The sequence below is a fragment of the Paramormyrops kingsleyae genome, chromosome 20 (genome assembly GCF_048594095.1).
Source record: "Paramormyrops kingsleyae isolate MSU_618 chromosome 20, PKINGS_0.4, whole genome shotgun sequence".
Lineage (NCBI taxonomy): Eukaryota > Metazoa > Chordata > Actinopteri > Osteoglossiformes > Mormyridae > Paramormyrops > Paramormyrops kingsleyae.
In genome coordinates, this window is record NC_132816.1 from 16,401,859 (window position 1) to 16,414,705 (window position 12,847).

The following is a 12,847-nucleotide window of genomic DNA, read 5'->3' on the forward strand; positions in this document are numbered from 1 at the left end:
GATTGCTTGGTTGTCTGTGTTATGGTTTTTTATTTTTAACCATAATATGGAAAAGAGGAGATGCTGGAGTGCATTTAGCAGGGAAAGAGAGGCAGATGTGCTTTGGGTCCCTAGACAGATGGATAGATGGGATGCTGATTTCCCCCCCTGCTCTGAGCCCAGCATGTTGCGTGTGGCAGAAGTCTGGTCAGGTTGCCATGCCAGCCCCCCCCCCCCCCCCCCAACTGGGCTTGTCTCTATATGCTGTGGCTTCTATGCTGTGAGTTCATCTTACAGAGATGTGATTTTCTTCTCATGCCATGCGTCAAGTCATCACTTACGGCCCGGCCCTGTGTTTTGCGGTCACATGCCGAAACTGCAGCTGACGCCAGCCGCCTCGCCACCCCTCAGGGTGTGCTGTCAGCGGCCGATAACTAAACCTACGTCTCACTCTTCCTCTAATGTGCTCCTGACTGTAAAGAAGTCGGCAGGCATACTTTTTTTTTTTATTTTGCTGGGTCAGGTCCTTCATCATGACAGACTCCCAAAGGAGCTGAGCAGCAGTGCTGCATTTTGCTGCGCACTAACTTGGTGATTTAGTTCATAGCAGCGATGTCCTGGGGTAGCGGAGTAACTATTGTACCAGTGCTGCTGCTGTGAATGCTCTGTGCCTGGTTCCTCTCATACCATGTGTTTGCCTTTTGTTAATCGTTAAAGGGCCACACCCTTCTGCCCCCTGCCTGGCCTAATTTTGCTTTCCATGGTATCCATCAGGCTGACTGAACGCACTGTCCTATTATCTTGCATGCTAATGGTTATGGGTCATAAGCAGCTAAAAGCTTGAAGTACTATCCCAAGGGGACCCCCCCCTTGCTGGTGTAACAATTATAGAGGGATAAAAGCATTTATGCACTGTGATGGAGGCCAGAACTGCTGGGGAGAGACTGGCCTCGGGCAACATGACACTCCCAGTAGACCAGCTGTGGCACAGGCCAGTGGTATCATCTTGCTGAGCTGTACATAGCAGTTGTGGTGGAACGTTTAGCCATATATATCTGAAGCTTGCGAGGGATTTCTGCTAATGATATTCTTTAGTGGAGTGTAAAATGGGTACTGCATGCAATAAGAACATGCTGTAAAATTTGTCTGCAACGTGTTGTATTTATTAGAAGGTCTGTCTGCTGTGGGGCTATGGAATGTATGAAGTTGGTTCCCTTTATCTCTGTGGTTTTCTCTCAGGGCATGCCTGCTTCTGTGCAAGAAAACATATAATCTCTGCATCTTTAACCTTCTTGTTAATAAGTGCTTTTTCTTTAGTGCAGAATTAAAATAAAACCAGTCGAAGGTCGTGCAATGTTTAAGGAACAGGGCCCCTTGCCCAAAACTTACAGGTCAATGTTTCTGTAGGAGCTGGGGTCCTGCTGTTGAACTAGTCCTAAAATCTGGCAGTTCAGATTATTTTAACTTAAAAAAAGCAGATACAGTCTCTCTTCCTAAAGCAGTGACTGCAGTACAGCAGAATATGAATGACTTTCCAGGGATGATTTTAATTAGCATCTTGGATATTCATGTCGTGCTAGGTCTGTAAGCTGAGGAATGGCTTTAATCACTGGGGGGATGTGATTAACAGTCTTACCACACTTGGTAACAAGATTAGCAGTTAGCCTAAGCACACAGTAGCCGTTGCCCTTGCCTATGTGATGGCTGTGGGGCATGGCACAGAGAGTAGTGTCAACAGTGCAGCTGTTTTCTCTCGGGCTTCTGTGGTCCAACCACCTTGGGGTGGGGCATTTGCATGCCACTGCTGGGCTAGAATGAAGGCGGGGAAGCCCACTTGCAAGGAGGGCAGAAGTTAAATATAGTCTTTTTATGGATATACTTTATGGATCTCAAGCGGGAAATTCTGGAAGGGACTTATCTCGGCTTCATGAGACTGATAAAGAGAACCAGAAATTCGGTCAACCTAGGTGGTGTTTCGGACCCGTGAAGGCGGGCTGCCATTCGGAGCTAGTCTCTTCAGCTGGCTGTGGTGAATTATTACCCAGAAGGGCTCTTGAGTGCTTGTGTGGAGAGGGATCTTCTGCTACATTCACGGGGTAGAAAAAAAGAACAGAAGGCAGGTCTCACTTTTGTGCCCTGTCAGTGTGGCACCCGGTCAGGCAACACTGTTGTCTTTCTCAAAAAGGACAGGGGGTCAAAGTTCAGCTTCTGGTACGGAGGTCAGATGGGTCACGAGTTTTCCAGGTTTTCCCCACTGCTTATAACACTCGCGTTAAAGGGAAACCCTTATCTGTTGGCCCCATCCCATGGCCTTTGTCTCAAGCGAAAGTGATTCACAATGCCGGCCCACACTCATCTCTCTGTCCTGTGAGGCACGTGAGCTTGCACCTTGATATCTGCTGAGTAGCCACGTGCCATCCCTCATGCCCTCCCCCTTTCTCTTTATGAGCTCAAGGCCTGCCTTGTTGCTGTGGATGATGCCTTTGTGGTCGATTTTGTATTGCGGTAGATGGCTATTTGTGACCTGTGTGACTGAACTGGTTTGTGTTGTAAAAGCTGGAGATATGCGTGCTTACCATCTAATTAATGATGTTAATATGCAGTTTCTATTGGGTAGTCTGAAGAACCAGATGAAGACAAGTCATCCTGGAGGAATGTCATGTCTATATCAGTTTTACAGCAACTATTAAAAATTCTTAAGTGATTGATTTGTTTATAATAGAAATTGGACATTTTTTTTAATGGAGCAGTTCAAACTATGGCTCTCTTTAGATGCTGGTGTAAACTCCGAGAACATATCTGTACTTTAAAATGATGTTGCTTGACCTTGCCGCTGTCAACTGCATAATTGTTGTCTGTGGTAACGGAGACTTCTGACTCACCATAGCATCAAGACTTTTTTGCCCTGGTGCCTCCGTCATACCTGTTAGATAACTGTCTGCATCTGTGGCACGCATAGACAGCCTCAAAAATGCCCAGACACACACACAGAGGAATGTCCTTAGTGACACACTCAAAGAGCCTGTAGCACAGTGGATGACACCTGTAGACACACCCCGTTGATATAATATAGTCATCTGTGTACATTGTTACAGAGAATGTGCACAGACGGGCTCCCAGACTTGAAAACATTCTGTTACTGTCGGGCTTACTTTTGTTAAGAATGCCAGTTCGTACAGTTTAACGTTTCTGGAAGTTTTGGGATTGTGGAACTAGTTGCTTTAGGGATCTCATTGATATGGGTGAAGTTAATTGAGGAACTGAGGTGAGAATAATGGGTCCTTTTGTGTGCAGCTGATTGGGAAGAGCGCACACCGAGGTCAAATTGTCTCCCGGAGCTCCAGGATGGAAAAGGGAAAACAGGAGCCTCATGAGATGTGTTCAGCAGAGGAGGCCCCTGTTTTCTGGTAGCTGTGCAGTGTGTGGGAAGGCTTGTTGTTAGAATACCTAGTTTATCATCATCAAAGGCTGGGTCACCTTTATCCAGGTGCATTCTTGAAAAGTGACACTCGTCTGTCCATGGTGGGTTTTTTTAAATGCATGTCCTCAGCAGTTTGTAAACAAATTTCAGCCTTTATTTGGAAGTTTCAGCTACTAGTTAACTTACTGAGTTTGTCTTACATGTATTACTTTGCAAGAGTATTCATGGAACAAGGCATTAAATCTCACATGGTTTTGGATTATCGTGTCTGTTACCCTCTAGTTTAAAACCCTTCCTGGCTGATTATACTTGTCTTTCAGGGTGCATGCTCCAGAAATAGGGCTGCATGATATATCGTGCACACATGCAGTAATCACATCGCTTTTGTTGACACTGCTTGTCTGTTGACACAATTTGTGGCACCACCACCAAATTATTTGACATACTCTGTTGGTGCATAAGTTATGTTTGGCTAGAGTTTATTTTGAGGAATTTCATCTCTTTGTTATAAATATCACATTGTTACTCGTGGAAATTTCACTTATTGCGATATGATATCGTGCAGCTCTATCCAGAAATGTAAGTTTCTCGCACCTGAACCTAGGTCAGGGCTGTCTGTGTACCTGATACGTGATCGTCTAAAGTCTCCTGGCTCACCCGTGCACCACGTGACTGCCGCGTGGTCGCAGATTACGGAAATGTTTGGGCCATCCGTCGTAAAAAATGCATGATGTCTCAGTTTGGAAGGGATTTGGATGGGAGTATTGTCTAACTTTAGTCACCGAGGCTAATGGAGACGTAATGGCTTCATGATTTATTCAGCCTGATTGGTTTGATTTCATAGCCGTTCGTAGAAGTTGTCTGCACACATTGAATATTCAAGTTGTGTGGGAATGAAAGGATTTTGCAGATGGGCTTTGTATTGTATTGTGCTGGCGAACAGTGTGACTGATACTTAGTTTGTTATTAAATAAGGAGTTCATGTGAAAAGCTTGCAATGGTCCCTATTGTTATGGTATAATCAAATAAAGAACAGTGTGTTTGGCCTCCAGTCCTCGATGGGGGTGGCTTTCTTCTGCTGCTACATCGGTCAAGTGCTCGAAGGACATTTGACTTCTCCGGATGCTGTGATGTTGTGGTGTTCCATCTAGAGCAAAGCTTGAGTGGTGCTTGCCAAGGTCAGAAGCCAGCTTCTGCGGGCCCGGATCCGGAAAGTGGCGGACACGCCCTGCGGCTCCGACCATCTGCCTGCGAGCGCGGTGCCGTGCCGTCCCGCTGGTCTTCATCGCTGTACACTATCAGTCTGCCGCTCGTATTTCCCTAGCTAGCACGCTAGTCTCTTTGTGATGCTGTCAGTCTGGAAGGAGGCTGTTACAGCTCAGCTTGACTGCTCCAGCCCCACCCTATTAATGTGGGCTGCAATATTTCCTGCTCAATCAATGACATATTACTGTAGTAATAAATGAAGTGCTTAAGACTCATCTAATCAAGCTAGATTTCATTAATGTTATATAGTTATATTTACATGTCTTTAAAATAAATAAAAAACAACTATTAGAATTTAATAGAAGTGTTGCTGGATATGGTAACTAAGGGCAAGTGCCCGGAAAGGTCAGTTGAATAAGAGTGCAAGCTTGGTAAATACCTTTTATATTTGACCCTCTGGTGGGGAATTGTGAAGGCCTCCTCCTGTTTGTTTATTTAGTATGTTGCGTTCAGTTTAATTTGTCTTCTCGTGGGCTGTGGGTAAACTGCTCGTTTGCAGTCTTCTGTAGCAATGCTGTTCTCAATGTTTCCCTCTCCCTCGTGGCCTGCATTGATCCGGTCAGTAGGCTACACCAACGGTTAATGGCCCGTTATCGATGAGTACGTAAACAACAACAGGGCTGCTTGTCACCGGCTGCCCGTCGTGCCAAGGAAGCGCCCTAGTCCAATCTCAGGCCGAGTGCCTCCATCAGTGGGAATTACCCTCTTAGTCCGGGTCACCTAAGCTGAGCTCTGATTTCCCCTGCAGTCAATGAGCGTGCCTGGAGAATGCAAAGATCTGGGTCTAGGTGGTGATTCCTAAGCTGTTTTCTGCAATGTTTTATGAGGGATGCCAGTCCTTACTCGACGGCGTCTTTGTTTGGCGGGACACCCATGTAATGGAGCAGTAAGGAACTGATGGAACGGTTTCTCATTCTGTTTTTTCTTCCTGTGGGCCTTCCGAGTACACCTGACCTTTGTTCCAGTGTCTGCTAGAATTGCTCCAGTTCCAGGGTCACAGTCCCGAAAAGGGGAACAAAGTTATCGATGTGAACGACGCGCTGTGTACAACAACCTGACTGCCTCGTGAGAAGTCAGCAGCTCCCACCCCTCTGCCTTGGGGAGGCACAGCTATGCAGCTATCAAATATTAAAGCACCTGCTTTCAAAAGCTGCTGCTGGGATCATGGCTGCAGGAAGGGGGTGCACAAGGGAGGGGTCCTAACGTCTTTTTCCTCTAACGGTGCTTTGCTCTGTTTTTTTTGTGTTATATAATTCTGGGGGGCGGGACAGAGAAGATGGTTCAGTGGAAGGATTTTCCCCAGCTGCAGTGAGGGTGTGTAATACTGACACAGTAACGCAGGATGCCACCTAATTGGCTTATCCCAGACTTAATCGCTGTCTGCTGTCAGTCAGCCCTCACTAGTCCAAGGAGGCAGCTCCCAGGAATTTCGGCAGACGCACCTCGGTAATCTCCCGGCGCCTCAGTGAAACTGCAGGGCACGGCATCGTGCATGATACCGCACATCTCCAAGACCCATTACAGAGTGTAGGAATAGCCTGCATCTTCTTCACCTGCAGCGCCACCCCGTGGCCTCATTGCACCATAAATAGGTATTGCTCCTCACTGCAGCTAGTTTGCTCTGGGTACATTTGATACGAAGATGCGATTTTTGTGATGGCGTCACGTCAGTGTAGCAGTGTCACTTTCGCAGTTCCACATCTGGAAATGAGGCCATGTGTGGCAGCAGCCATGGGTGGGTTTGGTGTGGTTTAAGGTTTTCTAATCCAGCTATTACATGGCATGTGATGCTTCTCCAGGGTGCGGAGTGGTTTGAGCTCAGCCTCTTTTGAGCTTCTAGCCCTATCCTGTTGTGTCTTTGACTTTGATTGGCATGTGATGTCAAGCTCCAGCAGAAGCCTGCATGACATGACAAGCCTTCAATGGCTGCACAGCCCCAGTGACACAGCCACAGTGGACCCCCTGGCAAGAGGGAGACAGGCTGTCCAGCAGAGCTTCCCCAACCTCCTGATACTGATCAATGTTTAGCATGTTAACAGAAAACCGTTTGAGGTCAGGCTTCTTTTCCTCCAAGAGATTGATGGCAAAGTAGTGGGTTTGGCATGGTAATGTTCCTCTACCATGGATTGGAAACCGGTCTGCTGGCACTTCTGGTTTGCCCTCTTTGCTGTAATGCCTCACGGGCACCAGAGTGGACTGCAATGGCTGAGGGGAACCTCTTCAGGACACGTAGAGGGACTTGGTGCCCAGAGCCGTCCCACTAAGCAGAAACAGCCTTTTCTGCCCTTCAGAGAGTCCCTGCTGTCTCCTTATTTACCTCCAGAATCCCTGTGGGTAAAGACTTCCATAAACACAAGTGCCAAATAAATCTGATTACACCAGTGGGCTATAGATATAGATATGCTGTTTTAGATCTTTGGCTCCCCTCTCCCTGATTCATTGTCAGATTTCATCTTGGGTGTCGTCCCTGTGCGTAATTACCCACGCTTCTGTCTTTCTGTCTCCTGCACCCGAGGGTGTTGCAAGCCGGGGCTCCGGGATCTGATCAGCGAAGCGTCATATCGTAACTGTCTTTTTTTTGGCTTACGCCCCACCCCTTCCCGCCACCATCCCCCGGCCCTCGCCTTGTTCCGCATGTTTATTTGCTCAGAAATGTAAACAGATGCAGAGGGGGACGTGTGCAGAGCGTGGGCAGATATGTGCAATAAAGTCCCTTCCTCCTCCTCCTCCTCCTCAGGGGGAGGATTTTGACTCCATTACTTCCCCAGCTCAGGTAGGCGGCTGTCATAGCCGACAGGCCTGTGGTACATTGATGTTGGAATAACGTCTGATCTGCAAGCCTGTTTCAGCCTCCCCGTCATGGACTAATTCTCATGCTGGGAATGACCTTTGGGATGTTTCTTGTCCCCAACTAACGGGATGGGTTAAAACGTGTTGGGTGTGACTGTTTTTAATGATCTCTTTCTGGTGTTTTGTATGACTGCGGGGTGACGATCTGTGTGTCAGAGGCAGCACTGTGGGGTTCGCCCGCCCCGCCCTGCCTACAAATGTCTGTCTGTTCTTCAGCTCGCGGCCTCCTCATTTGTTAGCTGACCGGTTGTACAGTGTCTAGATGGACGGGTGACAGATTGTGAAAATACTAACAGGGTCTCCTTTGAGTAGATCTTGGGTCTGTGATAACTCACACTGCTTATATTTACATATTTTTATGGGTGTGGGCAGGTCAGGCAATGACTACTGGAAGAACAGGTGTGGCTGCATCGGTGTTTGATGGTGCTGGGCGTGTGAGTGGCGCGGTAACAGCACTGGGACCTGCTTTGTTGTGTTTTTCCCATTTGTGCAGAGCTTTTCAGCACTTATTTGGCTGACAGAAAGTAATACAGTGGTTCATACTGGCCTATTGAGTATTTTAGTCTGCTGTTTGATATCACATTTGAAGTACCATGTTTTTGATCTGTCTCTTGTCAGAATGTTAGTGGCTTTGTCATGAGTGAGAGAAACATGTGTGCTTGTGTTTCTGTGTGATTTAAACTCCCAGGAGTGTATGTGTTTAGACAAGCCTGTGCTCCCGCGTCCTGCCTTGGGCACGGCCCATCTGTCAAAGGACACGTTTCAGCGGTGATATTCCTGCACAGATGTACTGTGCTTTGGCTCTGACTTCTAAGAGCCATATGACTTTCACATTCGTTAGAGGCATTAATTAGCCTCACTGAATCATGTGCTAATGGAATGTTCTTAATGTTATCTTCCTCCTAAGCTCTCCTAAGTCAGCGTTACATTGAACTTCACTTTCTCTCTTCCAGTTTCATCCGCCGGTCGCTCCTCCATGACACCGCTAACAGCTGATGGGAGAGAACCTATTCCACAAGCCCACCATGGTCTCCAGGCTGCCAAAATTTGGTGCCCGGCCTGCCGGTGGCACCAGCCCCATGTTGAATGGATCCGGCCAGTCCACACCTAGTGTCGAAGGGAAGGTTCCCCCTCAGGGGAAGATCAACGGAATGGTGCATGTGTCGTCCCTCCCCGCCCTGAAAAGAAAGACCGGTGGTGGTACTGCCAGCGTGCCGATGCCAAGGTCTGAGCAGGACTTGGAGGAACAATTGGTGGCCATGACGAGGGAGGTTAAGAATGCTCCTGCCACAGCCTCCCAGCCCCGACGCGCCTCCCCTGTCCCCAGGGGGACCCCTCGTGGAGGTCGTGTGCACGGTACGCACAGCAGCAAACTGAAAGGTTCGAACGGTGGCCCCGCACCGTCCCGCTCCAGCCTGCGGCGTTTGGTACCTGGCCCTAGCTTGCGACAGGGCCTGTCTCGGTCCAGCGACAGCCTGAAAGCCTTGTCCCTAGACAACATGGTACGTTCACAGAGCTTCAGCCATTTCAAGCAGCTTCCCTCCGCCAGTCCCTTGCCTGTGTCCAATTCCCTGTCTTTTAGCAAAGGCCAGGCACGCTGCAAGCCTGTTTCCGGCAGACCCTCCCCTAGCACTAAGGATCCTGCAGCAGCTGTTGGTCTGGCGCCCCCTAGTGTTCCAAAGAAGGCTCTGCTACCCGGGAAGCCCTCGGTATTGAGCTACAAACTGACCCGGCCTTCCATGGTCAAGCATCCACGGTCATCATCGAGGCAGGGAAGCAGGGACTCCATGGTGACGCCCCTCACCTCCCCTGATCCTCCAAGTGACCTAGGGGGGACCCCGGAGGAATCCCCGGGCCCCTCGGAGGCAGAGCATATCCCTCAGTGCCCAGCAGAGTTTCCGGAAGACATGTCATTGTCTTCTACCTCCTCCTTGGAGCATGTCGACACCAGTGAGGAGTACCTGGACGACTTTGATAACCTGGGGGACGTGAACGGGCTGCTGCAGGTGCTCCCGCCCCCCAGGGAAGGGCTTCTCCAATCACAGCCCCATGCCCTTATTGACAACACCCCCCCCAGCCGGCAGGAAAGCACGCCCAGCCAGACGAGTCTCCACAGCTTGCTGTCCGACGGTGTGGATTGGGCAGAGATGGGCCTGACAGGTGAGAGCAGACACAGCGGGAGGCCCGAGTTGGGGGGGGGTTTGGCTGCTGCAAACCTGAAAAGGCTGCTTATTCCAAGCTGTTTCCCATGATAGTGCCAGTTAGCCATACAGTGACAAGCAAAAAATATGTCTTTAGTCAAAGTAATTTTAGGCTTAATGCAAAACAGTGTCTTATACAGATTGTAAGATTATGTGTAAAACAAGTAATTTGTGTATTATATTGGACTGTGATACATGCATGAAATATGAATCACTTGTTGGACGAGCACTTGGTGTTTACTCGTTTTTTGTAGTGGTGGATGAGATTCCATTACAGAGTCCCCAAGCAAGAAAGAATTGAGGCCCTGGACAGGGCAACGACTGTACTTCTATGCCCTTTTGTGCCTCACCACCAGGGGGAGACAATGATTTCGGACTGCCGAACTGCCACAACGACCAAGCCCTGTCCCCGGACGTGGGCTACCCACACGGCTCATCTTTAGACCTCTCCCCCTCCGACAGCTCCGGGGGCACCTACATGTGGGACGAGGAGGGATTGGAGCCCCTCGGGGTTCCCACGCACCCCTGCGGCAGCTATGACTCTGACATCAACAGCATGGTATGCGGGCAGCCATCTCCTCCTGCTCCTCTGCTATGAGGGGAGCCGCAGGCGTCTCATCCTCCTCTATTCTTCAGTGTAAAATGATGTTTAATAGATCAGACTTCATTACCTCCATTACATATATGTGTTCTGGATTATCAGAGAGGGGTTTCATTCGAATTTTGGACAGCTTTCGTTTGCTGGTGAAAAATGTAAAAATGAAAGACCTACCAAATACGCCTAATGATCTGCAAACATATTGGCACTCATGTTTGACCCTGAATATGGCTCAGTACCGACGACTTAGTTGAAGGGTTCGCTGAAGTCACGTTTCCCCTTTTTACGTGCTTTTTTGCAGCTGCGCAGAGACGTCCCGTAGGTCGGTTCTGCTAGGCAGCCGTGGGTCGAGGGCGTGGCTGACACGGGGATTGCGATTCTCTTCGTCATGCACCTGGGGCATTGTGGCATTGTTGTTATGCAGCGGAACGCATGACTGGAACATTTTATTGCCAGCAGACAGTCTTGTATGTGTTGGAAAAAGCAGTCTGGGACAGGACCTTGCAGGCTCATCATTTGTATTCTGCAGATGAAGGTGCTGAAGGTGGGGGGAGGTGTCAGGGGTTATGTGGACCTGGAAAGCCTGTCCCACCCCCCCTAATTGTTCCTGATGTTAAGGCTTATCAATGAAGTGATGTGAGGCTGGAATAGAAGGCCCCTGCCTTAGCCCTTACTTGAGGCACATTACCAGTAGATGACGTTGCTCTTTATCGTCTTCCTTCTGGAAGACGCCAAGCGTTCGGAGTGGAATGCAATACGTAATCTTATTAGCTTCCCTTTTGTCAGGCTTTCAAGTTGGCCCAGGAACCATTGGCTCAGCTGAGCTTTATTTTGTGTTTAGGTGATGGGATGCATTAGTAAGGCATTCTGCGGCTGAAATAATTCTCTCTTTGTGGTGCGTGCGCTTCTGTGTGGCTGCCCGTCGAAGTAGGATGCAGTGTGTGTCGCGGCGGTTAGGGGCTCCAGCTTGCAGGGTTGCTGCTTTGAGACCCAGGAGAGCCTTTCCGGAGCGACATCCTTAACTTCTGGTAAGCTGCTCTGGGGTTACTTTACTTTCTTTGGTTCCCACATTCTTGTGAAGGAGTTCGTCAGAGGGCCACTGCTCTCTTACCCAGAATCCTTTGCCCCATGAGATATGGCCGTGTGACCCAGCTTGCATCTCCAAATTGATTATTTGAGTTTCCCTGCGTCTTTCACAGGGCTCCATATGTATTGCATGCGTGCAGGACTCCATTTGTGTTTGAACTGCGTTTGCAAAGATATGCCAGGACCATTCGAGGCTTTAAGACACCTCCCTGGAGGCTCGCTCTCCTTATACTGCAGTGTTTCCCAGACAGTCAGAGTCTAAGGCCTTATTTGGGTAATGGTACTTAAATGTACAGATGCCCAGAGGGTCTTCTAGAACAGCTGTCCTAAGAATGCCGGCTGTAAAATCCATACACTATGCAGCAGGTTATTTTGTAGGTAACTGTAAATACCAGAGCCAAACGTGCTTTCTTCATTCCTGTGCTTTTCGTATCAGTTTGTTCCGGCCCGGTCATGAGTCTCCGGACCTACGAGTCGCCCTTGGCTTCCTGAGTCTCTGTGGTCCTCATCCTGGCAGGGTGGGGCATAAGTATCGCCAGTTTATTATGGCAGAACGTGTACTTTCACTAAATGAAAACTGACATGGATCAAATGTAGTTTATGTGTCTATAGCAGTTTCATCTTAAAGGCAATTTAACGGCAGAATTGTGTTTCACTAAAACCTCCGGTAACAGCCTGACACTGTGCCAAAATAACTCGTCGTCTGTCAGACGTATTAGGGAGAATTAAGGTTCTGAGAACTTCATCCTTTTATCCTTGACCTGCGTTACACTGACATGAAAGCTAAAAAACGTAAGGAGTTTAATTCCCTTAAAACAATGTGCCTGTAGGAATTGTGGCCTCTACAGGACACCGTATCATCGATGCGAGGCGCGGTCCAACGGGTCATGAAAAGCAGGCAGGTGAGGGTGGCTGCTGCAGTGTCACGGCGCCGCTGCCGTCTGCTTCATTTCCCTGGAGAGTCAGACTCTTTGACTTGTTGAAACATTGACACTAGGCTTGGGTGGTCTCAAAGGTCCTGGTCAGGTTGTGGTAATAGAGGGTTACTCGTTTTCTGGGCCCGGTCAAGCAGCAGGCTGCACTGCTCACATTGGTAAGTTCAAGGACAGGTGGCGCTGGGAGGTGCGTCTCCAGTTCCCGCTCTGAGACAGATAAGCTGGATTACATAAAGTCCTTAATCGCGCAGAAAACCAAAGAGCCTTTGACAATGGCTGACTTGGGCCCAGACTCAGAGCCACTTTCACGGATAACTCTATGTGGTGACTGTCATCTAGCTATCACTGGTCACATTGATGTCATGGTAGATATTCTTTGATTAATAAGCAAAAAAAAAAAAAATCCAGATTCAGAAGTGAAAAATATTTAATCAATGTCAATGACTCCTGAACCCTGGACAAAAGTCTTTCGTTATTGGCTGTTCTCAAAGCAGCGATGGCATTGTAATGT

General features: G+C 48.6%; 1 protein-coding gene across 4 annotated transcripts in view; it reads left to right on the forward strand.

The window, feature by feature from the left end:
* The window catches only part of LOC111853763 (serine-rich coiled-coil domain-containing protein 2-like), a 40,811-nt gene that overhangs the window by 1,547 nt on the left and 26,417 nt on the right, over positions 1–12,847 (forward strand). For all 4 annotated transcript variants that reach the window (XM_023831038.2, XM_023831039.2, XM_023831040.2 and 1 more), the window contains exons 2-3: positions 8,470–9,676; positions 10,074–10,276. In XM_023831038.2, the coding sequence (XP_023686806.2) occupies positions 8,512–9,676; positions 10,074–10,276 (1,368 nt within the window). In that variant the 5' untranslated portion in view covers positions 8,470–8,511. The remainder of the gene's footprint in view (positions 1–8,469; positions 9,677–10,073; positions 10,277–12,847) is intronic.